The sequence below is a fragment of the Protopterus annectens genome, chromosome 12.part0 (genome assembly GCF_019279795.1).
Source record: "Protopterus annectens isolate FY-2018-M chromosome 12.part0, PAN1.0, whole genome shotgun sequence".
Classification (NCBI taxonomy): Eukaryota; Metazoa; Chordata; order Ceratodontiformes; family Protopteridae; genus Protopterus; species Protopterus annectens.
Window position 1 is genome coordinate 1,375,513,430 of NC_056746.1, and position 25,534 is coordinate 1,375,538,963.

Sequence of the window (25,534 nt, forward strand, 5' to 3'; positions counted from 1 at the left end):
ATTTGAGACTTGGAGATGCAAGGTACAGATATTTATATATGCACACACATGCATCAAGATGCTACATTACAACAAATCAGCTAAACTCTCTTCAATTGTCCAGAAAAAGCTCTTTCACAAGCAGAGCAAGGTTGAAAAGCCACCACGTGCATTAACCCTGGAACAAACACAGCACAAATTCAAACTACTAAAAAGGTGTTTCAGCCTAATGAGTTGGAGGACTTTAAAAATCCCTTGCAGAATACTCTGTGGAAGCAATTGGGTGTAACAAGGGAATTTTTGTTTTTAGCTGTGATAACTGTGTTGAGGCAATTCCAATTCTGAGTTTAATTCTGGCAGTTTCCAAAAAAGCAATTACTAGAAAATGGAAATCAAAGTCTAAAGCAACAGAATAAGGAGTAGTGAACATAGTAACAGACGTAAAGAACTGAAGAGGGATGTTTAGAAAAGGGTAGTTTGAAACAAATGGGAATTCTGGGTAGAGTTTGTGCAGAATAATGGTTTGGAGGATGAAGGAGGTTTAAGGGAAGGCAGGAATTGAAAGAGCTATATAATGTACAAATGACAATGAATACAATAAATTATAGGTCATGTATAATGCTTGCAACTGAAATGTCAGTATAGTTTCTTCTCATATATAAAATGTATGATTGCTCATGTGATTAAAATAAAAAGAAACTACAGGTAATCCAGAAATATTAGCAAGAAAGGAATACTCACATTACATTGCAACAAAATAGAATAATTTTTTCTTCACAAAATAAATGCAGATTTAATTTGAGAAAAAAATAATTGTATTTGGAACTAAAAACAGTAGCTACTGAACAGGAATGTAAAAGATCACAGTAAACTTGTTTAATACATTGCCTTACAATGATTCTGGTACAGTACATGGGTGCATAACATAATACATGCCAGCTATAGGACATTTCATGTGATCAGTGCAGCAAACAAATCAACAGTCAATACATTTCTCCCCCGCAAAGTGCTACAGTAAAATGACAGGAAAGATCACCACTTGCAAAGGCAGCAATATCTATGAGATAGTAGTATTCCACCATCCCTTGGTTCAATTTCTAAGTGCAGCAGCCTAGCTACCTCGGAGATAAGTGATGCTAATGAAGTGCATGGAAGAAAAACTAACACTTATGGTGCTTTAGCACTGATAAAGGTACAGCGCTCATGCTGTAGAGACAGTAATGGATTTTAAAATGTATCAAATTAAGTTATAATCAAGAGCAAGCCAACCTGAAGAGCTCCTTTCACTATATACAGAACAAAACAACAGATCGGAGGTTCCATTGTCACTGAAAAGTGGGGAGGGGGGTCCTGCCAAGCTTGCTCCTATTAACACGGTAGACAATTTATAAATCCAAGCTTTCAGTTATTTCAGTGTGGAAAATAGAAAAGCTACCTAGCAAATATATACACAACCAATGAAAGAAAAAAAGACCGTTGTAGAACTGATTACCAATTACAAGTGATGTAAAAAATTGTTTTAAAATAAATGCATCATGCATATGAATAGTCAATTTATATGCAAAGATTTTAAGCCATACATTTAGGTCTTCAGTAAGAAAGCACTTCAGAGTATTTTCACCGTATGAAAAAGAAATGCTGAAATAAATTTTGAAAGCAGAAGTAACTTTCTCTTATGAACCATGTGTACAAAAAGTTCAAAATTTCCAAGGATTTCTTATAAGCTACACAACTGCAGATGCTGTTGAGAAGAGTTTACATCCATGCTTCTGGTCCTTTCTTGAGGAGGAGGAAGATGATCACGTTTGAGGTATGTACAACGGGCATCCACTCAAACTTCAGGAACAGAATGATCCATTAATGATTTGATCAGCCCAGATGCCATTCTATATTCAAGAGAAAAAAAGTACATTAAATACAGATGTTCAGTATACACATACATTATGCCTACTTACACTTCCAACATTAATAGTTCAGCTTCAAGGACCAAAACATGCATTGCAACAGTTTTCTTATTTCCTCTTTCTAATGCTTAACCACCTGAAAAATTACACACAGTTCAGAGACTGTGTGTACTTGCATAAGAAAGGTCCATTAAAAAAACAAACCTCAATGATGGACCCTGGCCTCTGTAGGACATTGTCAGTTTACAGGTGAGCAGACGCACCTATTTTAGTTTTCCTATGATGATATTGCACATACCCACTCAGCTGTTATAACACAGGAGCAGACAGGATTGTGGGCTGTTGTAGGAAAAACTGAGAGGCTTGTGTGTTCATGTTGAGATTTATTCACAAGCCTCTCAGGTTTTTCCTAGAGAAGCCCACAATCCTGGCTGCTCCTGTGGTGTACAGGGACAAAGACCCAACTATAGCCCAGTCAAACAGGGTTCAAATTGGCAACTGATGGCATGGTAGGGAGGGATGGCCATACCTCCCACTTAAAACAGGCATTTGCTAATGACACTCCCTTGGAGGATGCATGGTTCAAAGAGGAGGGAGGTGGGGCAGGAAAGTAGGCAATTTAAGTAGAGACTGCTGAAAACCCTGGAACCCTCAGGATCCACAGTTAGTCCAGTAGGATAGAAATAAGCTGGTAAACCTAATGTGTGACACTGGGGGCCAGGCCAATTCTATGACATCACTTGGTTTGGGGGGAGGTAATTCACATGCTCAAGTAAGATGAGTCTGTAAATACTGGTTTTTGCAGGTGCTTTTAAACCAATTCTTATGACAATAGCCCAAGAACCTTAAACATTCTATTGCATCTAGATCACTCACAGCTGTCTTTAATGAGGCATTTAAGTGTGTTGACATATATACAAGCCACTCCATAATTCATGCAACTTGCAATGCAGGCAGTTTGCAGAATTTCTGCACACAACAGCAATTGACTTCACTCTGAGAGGCTCTCATATTTGCTGCATAAATCTCCAAAGCACAGCTATAAGGGAACCACATGTGCTGATGCAGAGGTGGACTATGAGGGAACCACTTCTGCTGGCATAAATGTCCAAAGTATGTTTAGATAAACTACAGCTCTAGCACCTTGTCACAGCAGAGGTTCACATTAATCACTGTTAAAAGTAAAATTCATATTAGATGGGAATCACAGGTTGACGGTTTTCCCCTTGGCAGAACTCCCATCACTTTGGAGATCCAGAGTGCATGGTCTTTCCCCACCATGATGGCAACAGACTGGGTAGAACCAGGACAGCATTCTAGCACCATCTTCTCTTTTCTGTACAAAAGAAAGATTATTACTACAGGTGTACCCAACACTGATCTGTTTAGGACTTTTCTTAATGTTGGTGCTGTTCTAGATGATGTACATTTTTTTTAAACATCCCCAGTAAGAAGTATGGGAAACCATAGATGGTACTGGGTGGGAGTCTATACAACAGCAGCTGTCCAGCTGGTCTGACATCTAATGCTAAAAAGAGTGGGCAAATAGGTGTAGGATTGACAAACTTATCAGACCAGGAGTAACCTATAACAGATCGGAAAGGAAAATGTTCCCTGACCACATCCAAGGGGAAATAGAGAGAGTAATGTACTACAGGACTGCAGTGGTACAAAGACCACTCACCTGTCAAAATTAAATCTAGCCATAATGAGAGAAAAGTATACACGACTGTCCAAGCAGCTACCTCCCAGACTCGCACATTTCGTGAAGGAGGCTGCAGAAGCAGCTGTTGTACAGTAAGCCCTCATTATTCCTTGCAGTGTTTTCCAATGCAATCATGGCAGAAAAAAAGTAATTTGAGCAATTCTGAGTTTCTCAATACTGGTCTACATTAACTTAAAGAAAAAAAAAAAAAAAAAACAATCCAGCTGCTAATCTCCTTTCTTCTGGCTAAACAGAGCAATGCACCAAGCTCTCCCATTTTACTCTGATGCTTTGGTATGAAAACTGGCAAGGAAGATAGCCTAGTATGAAAACCATAAAAGACGAGTTGCTCATTAAAGACAATGTCTCAGTGGAAAACAGTATATGACCTACCTGCCATAAGATCCTTTAACTGCCACCAGGAGAAGGGTTTGCCTAAACTAAACATTTAAAGTGCAGTCATTGGGTGGTTCAGAATATGTGAGGGTTAGCTTTTCAAACAAGTCTGGTATGCTGGATGGTGCAGCACTCAGAAGGGAAAGAATAACTGCAGGACACGTGGTAAGAGGAGAATCCAAGGACATACAGCACACATGATAAAATGACCACCAGATACAGAGGCATGCACTAATCCTGACTTAACCAGGAATATAAAACAGAAATCATGAATAAAACCCTTTTTATCTACCTATGTAGGACTTTCCAGTATAGTTTGGACAAAGTCCAGAAGAAAATGGTCCCAGTGGAGAGCACCACACCTTCATGTGGTCATTTTGAGGCCACTGCTTAGGAGATGCAACAGGACACCTCTGTGTGGAGTCAGCAGAATATGGGCATGGCAACAGTCCATCTTTCTGACATAGGAGAAGAGGGGAAGAGGTTGTCTAGTCAGACTTTGGCATCATAATGAGAAGACAGAACCGGGGGGGGGGGGGGGGGAGTTGAAAGGTAGTCCCCAAGGATTCCAAAGACCAGTTTTCTCATCACATGAATTCTCTCTGGATGGGATGGTACACTAGGCAACACCTTGCTTAGGAGTTTTGCTACAGCAACTCCACAGGTTACTCCAGTACCAGTGAAATTTTCCATAAGCAGTTCTCACCCAAAGAAACAAGTCTGGAGGCTGACATATACAAAAAACATTACCATATCCTCAGCAAAGTTTTCTCTTTTTAACAGTGACCACCCAGGACTCTTCCCTGCGTTGGCAGTCACCTGAGCCAGCCTGCTCCATATGAATTCTTTATGGATGGAGAGAAGAGTGAAGTTTCTCTCGAGATGGAAGCTGCTAGCACCACATTATGAGACATCACTGAGGTTTGTGTATACAGTCTTGTCTATTTCTGTTCTCAAGCCCTTTGACAAGTAACCTAAAACCTTCAGGACTGGTCCTTGCAGTCAAAAATTGTTGCAGAGAAGCTAAAGATGAAAACATGAGCACAATGGCTTCCTATGGGAAGGACAACCTGCTCATCTGTGCATCTAGGACAGCTGCTAGAAAGCCTTTCCTTGAGAAGGAGCAAGATTCAGATGTCAATACAACCCCCTAGTTTGGACTGGTAGCATTAATCAACTCTTAGGATTTTGTTAGTACTATGCAACGATCCAGGAAAGGGGAGCTGTGATGATAGATTCTCAGAGCTAAGCAACGACAGGAAATAATCTGACATGTTATGATTTGTTATTCCATGGAGCTTTTCTCCCCGGGCCTCTGCTGAAAATGGACATGCATCCAGTCAGACTATCCCACTCAACAAAAGTAAAATAAACAAACAAACATTATTTTTGAAATATTCACAAAATGCTTAAGTTGTACCCAGTCACAAAAACTTTGTGCTCCTTGAAAAGGAAGCATACTGGTAAGCAATTCTCTTCTATGACCAGGACAGTGCCTACAAAGGTAAGCTTCCTGAACTTCTGAAGCACCAAAAAATTGTTTAACGTGACGAGATCTAAAATGAATCCGCTGGGCAGCCTAGAGCAATTCCATTGTTCTTGTTCTTCTAGAGACTTTATACTGCCATTGAGACATGCTCTTATGCTGGATCCTGCCAGACCTATTAGATTGGGAGTTGTTATAATGGTTCAAGTGTTTCTCACAGACATAGGGTTTGATTCCCATCTTTGAGGAAATTTGGCTAGGCTTAAAATGGCCCACAAGAGCAGCAGGCCTAGTACTTACCAGGGAGTGCAAATATACATGAATGGATCCAAATCCAAACTGAATACCATGCCTCTTCACCTATAGGTCCATGTCAGCTCAAACCACCAGAATCCAAAAAAAGGCAGTCTTTCTCCATGCTGGTGGTGTGGGGAAGTACAGAAGTAAGAGGCACCCTGCTGGCTGGAGGGAAGAATGCTGTTCTTACCCCCCACTCAGTGAGCTACCTGCCTTAAATCCCTGCCACCTTCCCAATGACCTTTCTTGAATGTCCTATTTTGTCTGAACTGTTCACCACAATACAGTTTATGACAAGAGGGCCACTGCTTGGTGGGGAAATTATACTTTGGCCTAGAGGAATGAAAGAGCCATTTCACTGTTTGAACACTTCTGCCTTTTTCTCTAGTTTCTTGCACACCTCATAGGTTTACAGTAAACTACCAGGCTAGCTGCCCTTGCAGGTCAGTTTAAGGCTAGCCAAGTTCTTTTTTTTTGTGCTTGAATTAGCCTATTCTATTTAGATAAGAGATTGGCCTTACCCATCTCATGGTCAATAACTGCATATCACTCCTAATGAGGGTAACTGGGATCATTCCACTGCATATCACTCCTAATGAGGGTAACTGGGATCATACCACAGACAGTTTAAGGGGACCCATGCATAGGATAAAGTATTTAGAAGTTGTTTGTCCACTCATACAATACAAGTAGTATCATGTTAGGGATATTCATAAAATAATTTGCCAGAGTTTAAGAACTGTCCTTTGAGGTCATCAGACAACAGCTAAATCCCTAGCTTGGGGTGGCAGTCCTAGCACAGGAACCCATGTCAGACCTGCATTTGGACAGTGAACTTATGAAATCTACAGGACTTCCTCATAATCTCAGCCTGATTTACAATGTCTCATTAGTATTGAAACATGTTGGTTTGGCAGTTAATGGCTCCGATACCCAGAATGGCAATTTATTTTTTTTGCCAAATCTATACAGTGGGCCTTGGACTAGCAATCTGAGCCCATAAAACCCGTAACTACTACAGAAACTAGAGCTGAAAGGTACTCATTGCCTGAAGTACCACATGGTGCATAAAAAGGGGGGATGAATCGTACACAAGAATTACTGTTTAGTAACTTATTACACATGCTCAGAAAAATTGTTCCTGTAGCCATGTTCAGGAGGATAAATAGCTAGACTGGACACCAGATTCCTCATCTACCCAAAAGAAACAGTCCAACTTCGAGTGTTGATGGCTAGAAATCAGGTTTTAATGAGGTGCTTTCAAAAGCATATTCTAATGAATGTGGAAGTCAAAGTGCCTTTGCCCCCAATTTTAAGCAGCATCACATTAACTGTACCTGAGGTTTTTGCTCTAGAGAAAGGAAGATCAAGACGTGCCAGCAGTGTAGTAATGGAGGGAAGATCAAGACGTGCCAGCAGTGTAGTAATGGAGGGGAGATCAAAACGTGCCAGCAGTGTAGTAATGGAGGGGAGATCAAGACGTGCCAGCAGTGTAGTAATGGAGGGGAGATCAAGACGTGCCAGCAGTGTAGTAATGGAGGGGAGATCAAGACGTGCCAGCAGTGTAGTAATGGAGGGGAGATCAAGACGTGCCAGCAGTGTAGTAATGGAGGGTTGACTAATTTTAGGACAGCAGACCAAGCTGCACTCTCACTGCTGACCAAATACAATTCAGAAGATGATTCTCTGGTCTACTCCTTAATAAGAGCAGAAGACAACAGAGAACCTCTGCAACAAATGTTTTGACAAACCTATATTTAAATACAACAGGGATTACTGCATTCAGAATACAGCAGGTGTTGTTAGGATGGACACCCGGGTGCCAAGCCTACCAGACAATATGCAAGTTCATCCTGTTTGGCTTCTTTGTAAAAAAAAAAAAAAAAAAAAAAAAAAGTGAGACACTTTTCACCAGGATGCATGGGCCCTTAAACAAAACCAGTCAGGATTATCAAGTGAGGGAGGAGAATAATATCTAGAAGCACAAAAAGAATGCGGTACGTTGGTGTCTGGGAATCAACATTCAGCTGAGAACATGCAACAAGTGCAGCATTTATAGAGGCTAACGAGGCATGAGCAGTCAGACTAAAGGAGATGTTACAGCCAGGGACAACTCTGCACCACTTTAGGGCTGATGGCTTCATTACCCTATAGGCCTGACTGGGCTACAAAGGCTACACATGGGCTTTTAAACAGACATTTTGGCTGCTACCTTTTTGCAGATGATGTTTCACACTCCAAATCAGAGTTATTTTCCCCTTGTCCAAAAGCAATATAGTACAGTTGTGCAAGATTTACTCACTGCTGCAGTATTCTTCACTCTTGGGATATCCTGCTGAGAATAGCAGAATCTCCAGCCAGCACAGCAAAGTCTTTACAGCTTCCAGGCACCATACAGATGGCCAACATGCAAATAAATTACATAGGTGAGGTTCAAGCACCTAATCCTCAGAACTGAAGTGCCCCAGGAAAACCCTAGAGGAAAGCAAAATGTACATCCACGAAGGGAAGCAAAAGATGTGAGACTCCTCAGCCAAGAAGGCAACAGAATGCAACATGGGGGCAGGACCAAGGGACTGAATATTGCAGCAAGGAGAAGTAGGACATCTACTGTTATGATAAGATCTTACACAAGTGTATTATACTCTTCCTTATCACTGTTGCAGTTGTTGTGTCTTTCGGCTTTTCCCCGGTTAGGGGTCACCACAGCAGAACTCTGGTCTGCTAATGATTGGCAGTTGATTTTTACATGCTGAGTTGCCAACCTAACGCACAACCTTCAATGAAGGTATGCCCATTCATGCAGGTCTCCACGCAGAAGTCGAACCGGTCAGCGTCTTACTGAGAGGCGACAACGCTACCGCAGCACCACCACCGCGGCCTTATCACTGTTGCAGTTTTCTTCACAATTGGGAGGGTACAACAGCTGCTGAAAAACATGGAAGGAGGCCATTATTCTAGCAGAATGAATATGAACAGAAGAAAGCTGCTTGCCATGAAAACAGCAAAAGGAAATGGCCTTAGAAATTGAGGAGGAGATGGTTTGCTTAGACACTGCCACACCAAACCTTCTGGTATGAAACAAAACAAAGACGCTCATATTTCCCGATATGTTTGGTCTAATATCTGAGCAGTCTACTTGTATCCAAGAAGTGAATAGCCCACTCCCTAGGATTCTGTGGAGAAGGGGAAAAAAGGTTGGGTTTGGCATAACAGTTGAGATCATTACTTCACAGACAAGGTACGTTTGAAAGTTCTGTGACAATGAGAATTAATAAGTGACGTTTCAATCTGGGTTTGAGATATGCACCTTACAAATTAATGGACTTTATGGCCAAGTTAATTAATTACTTATCCTTGAATGGACTGGTATAAGGAGACCCAGCACTTATGGAAAAAAGAAACGAAATGGTGAACTTCCAAGAGTGCCTGAAGTTCAGTGACCCTATTGGCAGAAGGGTCACCAATACAGTCTTCCAAGTACAAGGGCCCAAGGAACTGCAGGTGAATTCACAGGCAGACCAGTAGAAATTGCCAACAAACTAACATATGAATATGCCACGCCACAAATGAGCAACTTGCAGATAAAAAGAACCACAGGTATTACCCATAGAAAAGGGGTCTGGGTCCTGCTTTAGACACCAAATAGAAAATTTCTTACATTTAGTCAAATTATTTTTTTTTTCTTGTAGTGGCTTTCCTGGCCTCCTGCAAAACCAAAAGCACATCCTCAAAAAAAATAAGGTTTTGATTTCTTTTAGATAATCACCCAAAGTGTCAAGTGAAGGGGGGGCAAGTGAGAGTGAATAAAAAAGTCCCCTTCTTTTGTGTGAGAAGAATCATCCTGTGAGGCATTTTGTGATGAGTACCCCTGGCCAGATGAAATAGAGGGGGGAACCAGTGCTGTCTGGGCCAAAAGGAAGTCACTAGCAAGATTTTGGGCCTGTCGTACATTATCTTTTGTAGGACATTTGGCCGTTGAGGAAGAGAGAGGATAGGCATACAGAAACAGCCCCTTAAAAGAAAGGGCAAAGCATCCACTTTTCAAGCCAGATGACTTGGCACTCTTGAACAGAACTGCAGAAGTGGTCTGTTCAGAGGAGAGGCAAAAACACCTATTTGAGGTTACAGATGTACCCCATGGATATACAATGTCCAGAAATACCTCCCTGTGAAGCACCCATTTGTAATAATTTGTCCTGGACTTGCTCAGCGTCTCCATTACAAGATTATTCTGAGGAATGTAAACCACCTAAAAAAAAATCAAGAGAAGGCAGACTGCAAAATGTAAAGCCCAAAGAGCCAACATGCAAAGAAGGCTGGACTGTGCTCCCTTATTTTCTGATGTACCACAGTGGTAATGTCTGCAAAAATCTTTATAAGATCCAAAGCCCAAAGGGAGTGAAAGGCCTGGAGAGTTGGGAGTTACAGCCTCCTCTCTAATGCTGACAAGGTCTGCCAGTTGATGGGACCAAAGATCCTGGACTTTGGGATCATTAAGAGACCCTCCAACCTTGACTGGAAGCATCTGTGTATAGCTCTTGGGTAGGGAGAGGAACCTAAAAGCAGACCTTTATTCAGGGAAATCTGGTGACTCCACCAGCAGAGTTCAAGCTTTAGACAAGGCAAGAAAGGAATAGATACTTCACAGGATGGCAGAGCTGAAGCCAAACAGCCTTGGGATACCATTGAAATTTTCTCATGTGGAGTTTGGCAAAAGGGAAACATGGGAATGTTGGATGCCACGTACCCCACAGTTCTAAGAAATTCCTTTGCAGGAATGGCTGAAGAGGTGTAAAGAACTGGAAATAAGCAGTCCAAGAGTACCTCAGGAGACGAACCATCATTGGAAAGGTCTGAATCCTGCAAGCCAGGAACACTTGGATCAAAGAAGGAGTTAGAGACAGAGATTGAGGGTGAAGCCCACCATTGCAAAAAAGCAAGTGAAGTGAAGATCCTGATGCAGGAGCTGCTGAAAGGAGTGGTTTGAATCAAAAGGTCTTCCAAGTACGGGAATATTTGGATTCCCTGAAGCCTCCAGAAAGCTACCACAGAAGCCAGACCTTTGGAAAAGGCCCTCAGAATTGTAGAAAGACCAAAAGGCAAAGCAGAGAATGGACAGGAAAGAGAGTAATGTAAAAAAATTTCCTGGAGAGAAGATGAATAGGCATGTAGAGGTTAAGCGTCCCTCAAACTGAAGGGCACCAGAAAAGCTGGAAGAAGCTGAGGAAGTGTGAGACATCGTCCTGAAAGAAGGAACCTTCAGAAAGGTGTTTTAGAAAAAAACATCCTGGGAACCCAAGTGAAATGTAGATGACATGGAAGCTGAGGAAGGGGAAAAGGTCTTCCAGACGATAAAGTACTTTAGCTAATTAAAAGCACCCCATCATCTGTTGCCAAACAGGGAGAGTCAACTGGAGAGACAGATGAATGTGGCCAAGGGGCAAGAGTGACTGTCAAATAAAAACAGTTTTGCCAGGAAAAAGAGGCTTCTGTCCCACAGAACCCAAGAAGGATGGTGCCCAAACTCCCAAACTCTCCCAGAAGTCCTTTTGCCCCTAGCCAGCTGTCTAGGCTGCCAAAAGACAAAGTTTAGGTGAATAATTTATCAAACTTAGGAACAGGAGTAACGGATTTGTTTTAGATCCTGCATAATGTTAACCTCATCATGAAGTGTTGTAAATTCAGGAGCAGCAGTGCCAAAGAGATTCTGATGGTCTAAGGGGCTGTATGATAATTTGGCCTTTTTTTTTTCAGACACAACCAAGAATACCTCCTCATTACAGATTCAGAAGGAGCTGCTCTACAGCAGGCATCCTCAGCATCATAACTGCATTTATAGGAATGATGAGCCACGTGAGAAGTGAAGCTCAAAAGGTAAATGGCAGATGACTTGCATCTCAACTTGGGGGCATTCTGGCTGATGTGTCCGATTTTGGAGAGCATGACCCAGAGCATACCTAGTCAGATGGGTCTGGTAACTTATAAGCTCTGAAAGCAAAGGTAACAGAAGTATACACTTTATCATACCGGTTCATGAAATGGCTGTCCTTATCAGAAGCTAAAACTTTAGAAGAGGACAGCAACTCTGATAGTTTTAAATCAGTGGCCAAGATTAGAGGCATGGCTTTTGTAAAAAAAAAAAAAAAAAAAAAAAAAAAATTGAGCATCAGGAACTTTATAGAACCTGTCTGGGTTCTTATGAGCAGGAGGTTAAGAATCAGGACCCTGAGAAGCTGCAGTGAGTAATGAAAAAGGTATCCAGCACTGGAAGGACTGCAGAAGGCTGAGAAGAATATATTTGCAAGAGCACATAACACTAACTGTAAGAAACCTGTGAATAGTGCCATATAAAAATGTTCCATTATATGAACCACTGTATCCCCAAAGGGCAGTTCTTCCATATGGGAGTCGGGGGAAAAAGTGAATCCTCTTCTTCAGAGCTCAGGGCAAGAGGAGAGTGGATCTGAGAAGAGTAAGCCAATGACCCCTCAGAGTCCAACTCTTCAGATGAATCATGAGTCCCTAGGATGTTTGGAAGGTGTGGAAGAACAGGGAGAGGCAAGAACAGAATCCTTGAGGAGCATCATAAGAGCATTGAAAAGCCCCAAAGTAAAATCCTGCCATTCTTATAGGTACTAGGCTATCAGCCCTAGGGCCTACACAAGCCTAGCCATAATTCCCTGGCTATTTTCTCCCCACAGTATACACTTCCCTGGATCCCTGTCTAGCAGGGCAACTGATGTGATCACTGGGGTGAATTTCCCATCTCCCATCCAATCATCAAGGTTCCTTTTGAAGAGAGCCAAAGAGGCGCTCTGCTTGACATGTATGGATAGTCTATTCCAGAGTCTGGGGAGTGTCTGGGTCAGGAACCTATCCCTCCAGCATGTTTTGTTCATTGTGGTAACAAGGTTTAGATCCCTTGAGCATGATTCTCTGAGGGACTGGGATTTCTTTAAATGTAGAATGTCCAATAGCTCTGGGTTTGACATGGCCTTGTATGTTAAGCAGAGAGATCACCAATGAGTAGACTATATGCGACAAGAGTATTGGTGTTTTTTTGTTTAGATGGTCAGCATAGGGCATATGCTTAAGGCCTGTGATTCTTTTACCAAGGTATTTGTGGCCTTTCCAGTTGTTGCAGATGTCTTGAGAGGTACATACCACATGGGGCGTTGTATTCTATAATGGGTCTAATGAGTACAGTGGGACAATGACCTTTTTTCTGGATGAAAAGCCCTTAGTGATAAGGTGTGCCACATAGAAGGATTTCCTGACTGTTGTGGTGATGTGGTTATCAAAGATGAGACCACTGTCCACAAGTCTCATCACTTTCAGTGTTTAGTGTACTGCCACCTATGTGGTAATTCACAGGTACAAGTTTTTTCTCCAAAGGAGATAACTATGGGGATCTTTAGTTACATGGGCGACATGCTTGGTCTTCAGTTTCTTTTTCTAAAGGAACATCAGCCTTAAAAAAATCTATGAATGTTAGCCCTCCACCTAGACTCAATAAGAACACCAGGCACCTCTTCCCTAAGAAGTATTTGGGGAGTCCCCCTCAGATATAGTCTGCCATGGTTTCCCCTCCATAGCTACACCAAACTTAAGCACTGCCTCAGTGGAGGTGTGGTTAAACAGTGCCATGTCAGCTTCCAACTGGATCGTGGCAGAGGGAGCAGACATTGGTCCTGCATGGTCCTTGGGTTCATCCAATCAGATTGAGAAGCCTGGTGGAGGCTGGACAGCAGCAGGATCAATACATTTTTTGCTTTTTCTTAAGTGGCTGTTGAACATCTGAGATAGCAGATTTGGCCATGATACCCCAAGCCAAAAGCTTCAACTGCTGCGTTCCAAATAAATGGAAAAAGACAACTGCAGAGTGTCTTGAGACAAAAGTCTGACAAATCTCATACTTTGTATGGTGATGTGCATCAACCATACAAAAAGGCATTGTTCTAGTCTACCTTTTTACGGGGGAACTTGCCTCCGATACTTATTTTTCCTTCCCAGATATCATGTAAAGTGGAAGGGAGAGACCACAATTGGGGGGGGGGGTGCCACTTAACTTTAGAAGGATCAGTAGTTGAATTAATACAGGGAAGAGCTTGTAGACTAAAAAAAAGTAGCATTCAGATTGGTGATAAAAGTTCTGAGAATTAGGTGGTTGTATGTCACATACATAAACACCTTACACATAGGGGATTCACTTTAGAATATCAAAAACCCATAACATTGGAATTCAAAATATTGAGACCAAAATCTAGAAAATTCAAAGACAGAAAACTCAAAACATTGAATCCCATAACACTGAAAAAACATAGGAAAGCAACATATACTATATTCCAGCACAACTACATACAGAAACAAACCATATTACACTTGAAATATAAGCAGGGGCCAAGCCTCCTCTGCCCCCCCTCCCCCACAGAACAGAAAAAAATCCTTCAGTAGTATGAATCAGCCCCAACCACACTTCCAGGAGACACCTCAGTGTTATAATAGTCAAAAAAACTGAATTCAGCAAACTCTACAAACAGCAGATAAAGAATCCCAAAATAGTTCCTTATCACAGCATGGTAGCCACCTAAACAGTACCAGAATGACTTCAAATTTCTATGCCATACAATACCGAATTAGACCAAAAGCACAAAGAAACCAGGAACAGGTACAAACCACAACAATAGAAGCAGCCGAATAATCCTCCACTTTATTGTAATATGAATGATACGAATTCTCTCTTTAAACACAGTAGGACAAGCGCTTTCGCCTGATAAATATCAGGCTTTATCAAGACAAATTGTAAAACGGATGTGCTCACATTTAAATACTACTAACAATTAAAAACCTTAATTGGTTCATAGCAATTACAAACCAAATGGGTACATTTTAAAGTGCTAATGCTTCATGAACTACTGTACAAAACTGTTACTAAAATGTTGGATAAACACTTCTGTGTTAAATAAAAAAACTTTATCAGTACTTAATGAATCGAAGTACCTAAATTAAATAAAACAAAACTTTATCTATAGTATGAGTGTCAACTGATGCTAAATAAAACTGAGTAGGTGTGTGCTTGTGCAACTTGTAAACAACTAGGTTTGTGGAAGCCTCCTAAATAAAACAGTCAGTACTCTTTAAAATAACTCGACTGAAACTTCAAAGCAGATCGATTGTTTTAAAAACCATAAAAATCTTAAAGATACATTAAAAGAATCCATTGAATAATGTTTGAGAGGAATATGTTAAAAAATCATGAAATGCCACATTTTGCTAATGTAAACATAACACTCTTTCAAATAAGCTGCCATCATAAAATATTAATTCATGAAATAGCAACAACCGAAAATGTAAAAAATAAACAAACAATTAGGGATGTTAACATTAATTATGAAAATTAGCTAATCTTACAAAGAAATCTAGTTTAACAAATGAACAACAACAAAAGGCAAGAAAGGTTAAAAGGAAACAATACCCGATACCCCATATATATGTGTAGTGTTTGAAACTGCTTTAACTTCATTAACATTCTAAAATTCATCTATTAAATCTTAATCAATAAATACATAGTAAATAAATAGATTAAATATAAAAATGTTAATTGTTAAATATTAAATACTTAAAATATATGTATGTGTATATCAAATATGAAAACAATACAATTTTTATGCCATAGATCCATGCAATTTCCTTAATATAGATTGCCTACTTAAGCTTCTAAAATTAGTACAGCTACACTTGTATACTTACCTTTTAATCATGTGCTCATAGATGACAGATGGTATAATGGTGACAGTTACGGTTTGTCCGCAAGTGCTTAGGATATCACTAACCTGACTGTCCTGCAAACAAAGAACAATTAATAAAGTCAAATCAGAATTTGACATACTGCAAAGTCAAACACTTACAAAGCAAGTCAAAGTACTTCAAAATTTCCTGCCAATTTTTCCCCTCACAAAAATTTGCAAACCTTCTGCAATTAACCATACAAAACATCCTAAATGATCACAAGGATAGTACTAGTACACCATTTCACACACATTCCTCAACTTTTACACCCCATTCCATGGTGGATCCTTCCAAAAGGATAAAGAGCCACCTCCTCTCCCCCACACCTTCACGCACAGCAGTTCAAGTCCGAACAGTATTAGAATGAGTGCTCATACCACATGAAACATTATGAGAAACTACAACTATCAGCTTTAACACTCATGTCTGTAAGCTGTGCTATCCATGACAACAGAAGCAATGCATTTACAATCAGTTTAAAACAATTTTTGCTTTAAAACCTATATCTGTTTCTCTTCAGATACATCAGTTTGAAGAAGCCTGCATTCTGTAAAGTAAGTGGCCTCAATTCATTCATGAAAAGGGACAGGCAAAGTAAGTGGCAAACTCATGCCCGACACCTAAATTAAAAAAATTGGTCATATTTGCACGGTTATGAACAAGAAGCACTCAAACTAGTTAACTTTTACTATATTGTGTGTGTAAACAAGCCCTACAGATGTAGAAGGATAAAGCCTGGCTATAAACAAAAGCAACCAGACTGACTACTGCGTAGGGCAGCTGTTGGAGCTGGTGCACAGGTTAACATGAGTGCGGAGGTTTAGCCCGCTAACCTCAAATACAAATGAGAGAGTGTGCGCCCAAGCAAAGTGATCATAGTTAAATCCACTGAGGAAACTGAAGATAACACAAGTACAAGCCTACAAGGAGGAGCAAGGCCATTTTATTCCCTTTGTAAAGAAGTGTGTATATACATTGCAATAGCTTATGTACACCAACCCATGGAGGATGTGTGCATGCGTGAACTTGCAAAAACCCAGACCCTTTGTGCATAGGGTGCTTCCGCTCCCTCCATGATCAACTCTTGTGGAATGACGAGGACCGACTCTCCAGGGTACAACCTGGTCAAGTAAAAAACATTAATTGTTGGAGCTGTAGCAATGGGTGGGGCAGGCCTGCCTCACATGCAACTGGTTAGGGTAGGGCTGCCTCACACGCAACTGGTTAGGGCAGGACCAAATCAGTGCTTTACTGTAAGTGCTGATTTGCTCTGGAACTGTCCCTGCAGCAGTCAGTCCGTCAAGCAGCAATGCTGATTGAATGACAAGGCAACACGTGTTTAATGAAGGTGCTTGCTGTAACTCACACTGTATGTATTGTGCAGCTAACAAACACTGGTGGGATAACTGTGTTAAAGGTGAGAATCTACTAATGAAAATGCACAACTAAGCATGCACAAAGAACTGGTGAAATATTACATGATGGCAAACGGGGGAAAAAGATGTTTGTGTACATGGAAAAAAAAATGAAAAAATATCTAGTAGGGGAAAAAAGGTTTAAAAATCTTAAGACTGAAATGATACAAAGCAAACAGAATGAAATATGTTACTATACATAACAGAGTTGGATGAAAAAAATGGTGTGAAAGAAAAGATACAAAAAAAGTGAAGGATAAGATTTTGTACCTCTTTACAGGACAAACAAAGCATTAAGAACTGCTGTCGTACAATGGTGCAATCAATTAAAATACAACATAATATACTAAAGGTGCACATTTACATAAAAGCAGAAATAGAGTATGGGGATGGAGAGGAGCTCTGGGGGTAATTTATTACTGCAAAAGGTAAGCTGTATTACAATATATGAAGTTAGTACTGTTTTGTCTGTTAGGTTACTGATATTTGTTGTGTTAAAGGGCAGGCAAGACTTACTGTAGTTTATGCACTTACATTGGGTACTAAAAAGCAGAACTTTCAAGAATGAAAAAAATGAATATTAAATTAGTATAGTGACTTTGAACTGCAACATTAGGGGGAAGAAGAAAAGCAAGGGAGAGCAGAGAAGTTAAAGTAAAGAATGTGTTCACAATCTCAACAAGTAGGGCAGGAAATGTACTTAAATAAAATGGAGAACAAACTGACTTTGTATTCTCAGCTTGAAGTAAACCAACACTGCCACTATTTTTATAGAGTTTTTGTGCTCATACGGCATTACTGGGGGGGGGGGGGGGGGTTGGACATAGTTAACTACTGAATGGAAGAATAAGGTGGCATAGAATTAGATTAGCAGGGACTGCAAGATAAAAAGCAGCTATTATTTACAGAACAGTTACAAATGAGAGTTTTATAGGAACTGGTAAGAGTGGTAGGATGATTAGAAAATATGTAATTCCAAGTACTTTAATGTAGGTGGTTTGTGGCATAAGAGACAAAGTAATTTATGAGGAAGAATGTCAGAAATTAGAGGAAGTTACTGGGAGCAATAAGAATTCAATGATACAGCAAAAATTATGTTGAATGAAGCAACTATAAGAGATGGGTTATCAAGACAAAGACTTGTTAAAAAGGTAGAAGAGATTCAATATACATTTTACCAAACAAAAAAGTATGCTAATGGTGGTACAGAATGAGGAAGATGCAGCTTTCAATAACCAAGAAGAAATGAAGCTGGAATTATTTTAAGCTACTTATGCAAAGATCAATTATACAGTACACAGAATGCTGGGGGAGTTAAACTTTTCTAAAAAATGTATATATTAAGCAGAGAATTACTATTGAAGTTCAAAAAATGCAGAGAAACAGGAAAGGTTGTCTGTCTACCAAGTGAACATGGTACTGATTACACATTTCATAAAAAAATATATATGCAAGGAAGAAGGACTGAAATGTTTTCATGAAGTGATTTGTGAGAGGCTGAATTAAGGCATAAAATCAGTAGAAGTGTGTGCAAGTATTATCAGACATATGGAAGCAAGGCAAGTGACTGGAGACCCATATTAGTATGTAATGCAGATTATAAAACAGTCCTAATGATTTTTTAAAGAAGACTTGATAATGACATAATAAAGGGGAGAAAAAGAACAGACAGATGTGTTGGTTAGGGAGCCAAGAGAAAACAGCACAAAACCAAGCTGAAGGGAAACTGATTTCATGCCACCTTAAAAGGTTCATATGTCATAGGTTATGGAATTATCGTTTTTTTAACAGTATGATATGCCAGATGGAATTATTAGCTGGAGTTATTTGCGAAAACGCAGCCACATATTTAGTAAATGGTTGGATAAGCAGAAGACTGGAGTTAAGTGGGATATGTCAGGTAAGGATTATGGCACTTTAGTTTGGTATTAAATACTGTTAAAGAAAAACTACAAAAATATAAGGTAAATTTGATTTACAGGGATTTACCAAAACTGCCTATAATTATATGTTATACAGATGACACTGGTGTAATACTTAAAACAAGGTATGGGTTATCAGGAAACATTTGTGTTTTCATCTCAGAATGGTTGAAGATTTAAGTAGAGAGAAAGGATTTGGAAACCAAAAAAATTAGGAGGTGTAATAGATTAGACAGGACACAAGGTACTAAATTTGGAGAAAGACTATACTCATACAATGAAATGATTTAATACCAGACAAAAACTGTTGCATTATTTAAGGAAAAAAATGTGAAATCTAGGCTACATATTTTATGGTTCCAGGAAGCCATGAAAAGTAACCTTCAAAGTTTTTGTGCAGTTTGGGGTTCTACACGAGTTAAGTTAAAAAAATCCAGTACTGTTGGGTGGGGCTCGTTGCCTTTATTTCCAACAATGAATATGCACAACAAAAAGAAAGACGACGAAAATATTAGTTATGCAAAATACTGTGTGCACAATATGAACATTTTCAAATTACGAAAATAAAAAATTGCCAAAGATTCCAAAGACAACCACAAGGCATTCTATAACTATGTCAAGAATCTAAATGGCAATGCTCAGATCTGCTCTGAGCTACAACAGAATGGCGTTAAATATACTGATCCAAAGGATATTGCCAATATCCTCGCAAGTCAATTTAGTGCCAACTACACCCCCTAAACAGCCCATCTCAACACTGGAGGATTGCCATATTCCAGTAATAACAGCCACACAAGTAAAAAATGCACTCTCCAAAGCTAAGAATACAGCACCCAAGGGAACAGATGACATCCCAGGCTATGAACTACAAAATGAACTGGCACCTCACCTAAGTGTGATGTTTAATCATAGCCTCACCTCAGGCTTCATGCCCACTAAGTGGCACACAGCTACAGTTACCCCACTCCACAAGGGGGGACCCACCTTGCATAATGGCAACTACCACCCCATCAGTCTGATGAACCTGATCTGCAAGGCCATGGAAAGTATTTTCATGGAACTTATAAACAAAGATATTGGAAGCCTTCAAACACTGGACCCTACCCAGTTTGAGTTCGTGAAGGGCCGATCTTGTCTCCTGAGCCTGACTGACTTCTTTGAGTCAGTCTCCAGAGCTGTCAACAAGGGTAAGGTAGTCCACATAGCCTAGCTGGACCTCGCCAAGGCCTTTGACACCATCCCCTAGTTTGGAATCATAGATGGACTTACTAAGCTGGGCATTAAACCTCATGTCACTCAATGGGTAGCCAAATGGCTTACTGACAGAACCCACACTATAAAAGTAGCCAACTCCAAATCCAGCTCCAGACAAGTGGAGTACCTCAGGGTTCAGTCCCTGGGACCGCTCATTTGGCATCTACTTCTCTGAAGCACAGGCCAACACTAAGGGACTCTGGCTAACAAAGTTCGCAGATGACTGCAAACTGGGAGCCATTACTGAATCCCCAAATTATGTGGATACTCTACAAAAAGGGCCTTACAGAAAGGGATGCTTGGTGCCAGAGCCATGGGCTCAAGCTCAATGCCAAGAAATGTACAGTTATCCCCTCTGGGAAAAAAACATTTACCTATGAATTACCACATAGGTGGCAGTACACTAAACACTGAAAGTGTGATAAGAGAAATAGGGACACAGGTGGACAATGGTCTCACCTTCGATAACCACATTGCCCCAACAGTCAGGAAAGCCTTCTGTGTGTCACACCTCATCCAGAAAAAAAGAGGTAATAGTCCCACTGCACTCATCCCTCATTAGACCCATTATAGAATACCAACACCCCGTTTGGTATGTACCTCTCAAGACATCTGCAACAACTGGAAAGGCTGAAGAAATACTTCAAAAAAGAATCACAGGCCTAAAGCAGATGCCCTACGCTGATCGCCTAAAAAAACTCCAGCTATACTCCGTCGCATATCATCTACTCAGAGGTGATCTCTGCTTAACATACAAGGCCATGCCAAACTCAGAGCTGTTGGACATGCTACACTTAAAGAAATCCCAATCCTTCAGAGCCACATGCTCCAGGGATCTAAACATTGTCATCACAATAAACAAAACATGCTTGAGGGATAGGTTCCTGACCCAGAGACTCCCCATACTCTGGAATAGACTGCCCATACATGTCAAGCAGAGCACCTCTTTGGCCCTCTTTAAAAGGAACCTTGATGATTGGATGGGAGAAAGAAAATTCACCCTGGGGATCATGTCAGTCACCCTGCTAGACAGGGGTCCAGAGAAGTAAATAGTGTGGGAAGAAATAACCAGGGAATTGTTATGGCTAGGCTTGTATAGACCCTAGGGCCAGTAGCCTAGTACCAACCTATGATACCATACAGGAACTGAAAGAATGGAGCAGCTACTAAATATGATTAAAACAAGCCACCAAAGCTACATAATGGAACAAAAACAAACAGAAAACATGGTATGAAAACTTTATGGATAAAATGTTACAGAATGACCCTTCGTAAAGAAAAGTCAAAGTGAATGGTCATTCAGACTTCACCCAACAGTGTAAACTTGAATTAAATTTCATTTCTCCGGAGTTGGTCTGCAAAACATCACAATAAGTGTTACAACAGACATTACTACATCACAACAAACTATTACAGACAATGTCCAAAACATTTTACGAATTTGAACAGTACATTATTGCACAGAATTCTAAAAATTATCAGTATTGCATCGATTGGTCTATTATACCAAAAAATGAACTGACACTAGCATTTCAGATGAATGAGTTTGAAGACAGCGAGATTAAAGCTAGCACAAGTAGGAAAAAGATTTGGGTATATTAAATGAAGACGTTTTGTGCAAATAAAACTTTCAGTTCAAGCAGTTATCCAAAAAGTTATGCTGTGTGCAACAAGGAACACACACTCTGCATGTTTTTGTTAGAATGTGAAAGAATTCTGGAGAAGACTGGAATGTTGACAAAAATACTTTGCAAATGAAACATAAGTGGTATAACTGCATACATTCGTCATATTTGGTTGGCATGATGCAATGCAGTTTTATGCGGGATAAGTATGAAGAGACTGGGAGAAAGGTGACTATAGAAGAAATGGTGGCGATAAGGAATGAGGTGTTATGAAGTTTGTGTTTTTACAAAGGGAGGAGGAAAGTTAAAAATTAAAGTAGGGGATTGTGTCTTAACTTTGGTATGATGTTACTTGGTTTAAAGACCAACACTTGCTCTTTTCAACAGGTAATGTTATAATCACCTCAGCTACCACAAATTCTGGTAGATGGGACCTTAGTTTAAACAACTCCCCTGAAGACCGTTAAACTTGGGAGTGAAGCAAACCAATTGTCTCAACTGAAAATTAACCCAGTTACCTAAAGTGGAACAAGGACCCCCCCCAACCCTCTCTGCTCCCAATAAAAAGACAAATGTGCTACTGGCACTGGGTTAAAAGCCATTTTTTGAACTTCAAACACTTTACTCGCTGATGCAACATTTAATTAGTTTTAGGCAGTACAAACAGCACAGCATAGGACATCCCGCAGTGTAAAACTGGTATTAAGTACAGTTTTGAAAAAAAAATGGAATTGTGCAGTCAACATTATGATGTAAACCTAACGTGCAGGGACAATGAACTTGGGATTCTATTCCTTACACCACATATTGCTGCAATTATACAGTTTAAGTCTTCTTCAAACTTAAACTCATCCAACATTTTAACTACCTCTCAACAACAGATACAATACAAAGTTGCATCCAGGGGGATAATTTAACTAGCAGTTGAAAATATCTTGTCAAAGCAAATATCCAATTGCACACAGAGGAATACAGCTTGACATATATTCACTTTTCAAAGTACTTTGCTTCAAAGAATGCAACTGCAAGCTTCAAGTTACTTCTTATAACTTGCATTTGAATTTTTACCAGCTTTGCGAATCTCATTTGTACTTTTCCAAGGACCAGCTAAACCTCCTTGAAATCAGAAAACCTTCAAACTTGGGTATTGCAGATAGCTGAACTTTGTTGCTTAACTTTGCTTTTCTAATGCTACCCGATAAGGTCAGTTCCTTCAGTTGTAAACATGGTGGAACCAAGAATGAAACAGCAGCAATTTCTACTACTTACAAAATGCAGCATTTACCAGTACATGCATTCACATACTCAACTTTTCACAGTTTCTTTACATTACCAGCATAACTCATGAAAGTATTCTGCTGTTGAAATTCCAGAAATATAAACTGATAAGTCCTGCTGGAGTCCAGTGTTTTAAAACCAGCCATTGCATTTGAACTGGAGAAAAAAAATCCACCTTTCCAAACGATGTGTAAAATGTAATACAGCTCATAACTTCATGGAGAAACCGTTCCATTCATTCAGGTAGCATTTAAAATCAAACCATCCTTGGTCCCCAATATACCAATGAACAGCTCCGAGGTCACCATAAGTGGGGAAATGTGGGAGCCTCCTTACACTATTCCCTTAAATGCCATTTTGGTCAGGTCTTGACTAAAGTGGCCAAGTAAACTGTTTCCAAAACATTAGGCACATTTTTGTGCTAGCAAACTACAATAATACAAATGTCTGCTTTAACAGTAACTTCAAGGAGTGGCTACATAATTACTTTACAGGCAAAACTTGTCCAGCACCACATCTAGTTAAGTGACGGGTCTCCGGTGAAGTAGAGCTGAATGGAACAGGTGTCAAGTATTAACTGTACTCAAGTTCTGGGTACAGTTAGGAGATAAAATCCCGACCAAGACTCCGGAGAACAGGGTCTGATAAGTGGCTCACATTCCTGATGGAGCTGACAGAAGGATGGACATGCCCATCTCAAGGGGGAGGGCAAGGTGGAGCCACCCACATAATGCCATGACCACTTGGAGGTGGGGCAGAAACTCAGATTTATAGCCTGGGAGGAGGCGTTTCAACAAAGCCAGTGGCAGCCTCCTCTGAAAGCTCGTTTCTAGGTGCAGCCATGACTCATTCATTCTCTGCAGTCAAATTAGTTTTTGGGGAGGGGAATTTGTGTTTTTGCCCTGTGTCTGCAAACAGAGAAGAAAACAGAAAAAACAAAGGGGAAACACGACCACATTAAAAGTAGCATTGACAAATTGCCCATTTTGGACCAATGTTGAAGAATACTAGTCTTAAGCCCCACCTTGAATTATTGTTCAATTCCTTCCGAATTCAGTGTTTTACTACTCAAATGTATAATTCTCAGAAAAGCTCTCCAACAATTGGATAGTACTGGGTTTCCTAATGTTTATATTATATTTACTTGGCAGTAGACTCTAGCACCTTTGTTTTATTTGCCAGTTTGAATGTCATCTGCATTATGTTACACTAAAAAAAACAAAAAAAATCTTGCTTTTTTCCCCACTTTCTGAAATTTAAAAAAAAGTTCAGTTACAGATTTGCTGTTCTGAACTGTTTGTAAGTTTCTTGGAGGCCATTGCTTGCTTGGGCTAAAGGGAAGTCTGTGTTCATCAGTGGCAGTGGTAAACACTGAACAGCCTGCCTGCCCCTGTGGGAGTTACTGCCTAGAAACTGTAGTTTTATTGGCCATTTTGGGTCAATTCCAAACTCCTTGATCCCCCTTCTCTTAAAACCCTCTTTTGTGCGTTTTTGCATCGGGCAGCGCCACTTAATCAGGTTTAAACTATTCCCGGCTCCACAAAGTCTGCTCTTCACTTTTTCACTTAGAAGTGTTCCAAATCTCAAAGTAAGCACTCTATTTTCCTTCTAAAACCTAGCAGTAGCTAGGATAAGTGTCTTATGTAAGCACTAATAAACTAAAGCACTACACCCTCTTATACTCCCTTTAAGTACTTGGCTCCCTATTGGTCCTTCTTGATCAAGTCAAAAAGTAATTCCTTATACTATTCTGGCATGTCCAAAAGTCAGTTTCAGGTTTACTCTCCAGTCCAGCTGGTGAATAAGGGAATCTTGAGGCAATTTTACAACTGCCTTATGTATACAGACCACCCTCTCCTCTTCCGAACAAGCTCAAATATATGTGAGAGATGCAACTATACAGCCAAACTGGAGGCTGAGCTCTCTCAACATAGTACTGGCATGGTCAGTCTGGAGGAGAAGGTAATCACACACACCACAAATCCAGTCTCACATAGACCTATCGCAACAGCAAACCAAACACATAAACACACAAAAACATACTCGGAGGCTCTAAATAAAAGTCTGCCCAAGCAACAGAGACCTCCAAAGCAGACACCCAAGCAACTACTACCCCACAACAATACCCATGTATCACATAGTTCACAAAGTCAGTGTGCCACACAGTCACAGCCCTTAAGGCTAAACACACCTAATACACTTGTAATAGGCGACTATTGTCAGACACACTGACATCCCTCTCACCAGGCTGAACAAGGAGAAGGTCACTGTAAGCTGCCTGTCAGGTGCCAGGATCCGCCACATAACACAAGCACTCAGGTCACTCCAAAGCAAGTACAAATATGACTCCATCATTGTCCATGCTGGTGTGAATGACCTGAGATGTACCTCCCTGGATTACATGGAGAGACAGAGGAGCTCTCGGATCATGTGGCCCAGGCCGGTATGACCCTGACCTTGAGTAGCATATTACCCTCACCA

At 40.4% G+C, this 25,534-nt stretch overlaps 1 protein-coding gene across 1 annotated transcript in view; it reads right to left on the bottom strand.

Moving 5' to 3' along the window:
• Positions 1-771: 771 nt before the first annotated feature.
• SDCBP2 (syndecan binding protein 2) overlaps positions 772-25,534 on the bottom strand; it is a 256,656-nt gene continuing 231,893 nt past the window's right edge. Inside the window, exons 8-9 of the mRNA XM_044090435.1 lie at positions 15,521-15,612; positions 772-1,865 (exon numbers count right to left, since the gene is read on the bottom strand). Of these exons, the coding sequence (XP_043946370.1) occupies positions 1,811-1,865; positions 15,521-15,612 (147 nt within the window). The 3' untranslated portion in view covers positions 772-1,810. The remainder of the gene's footprint in view (positions 1,866-15,520; positions 15,613-25,534) is intronic.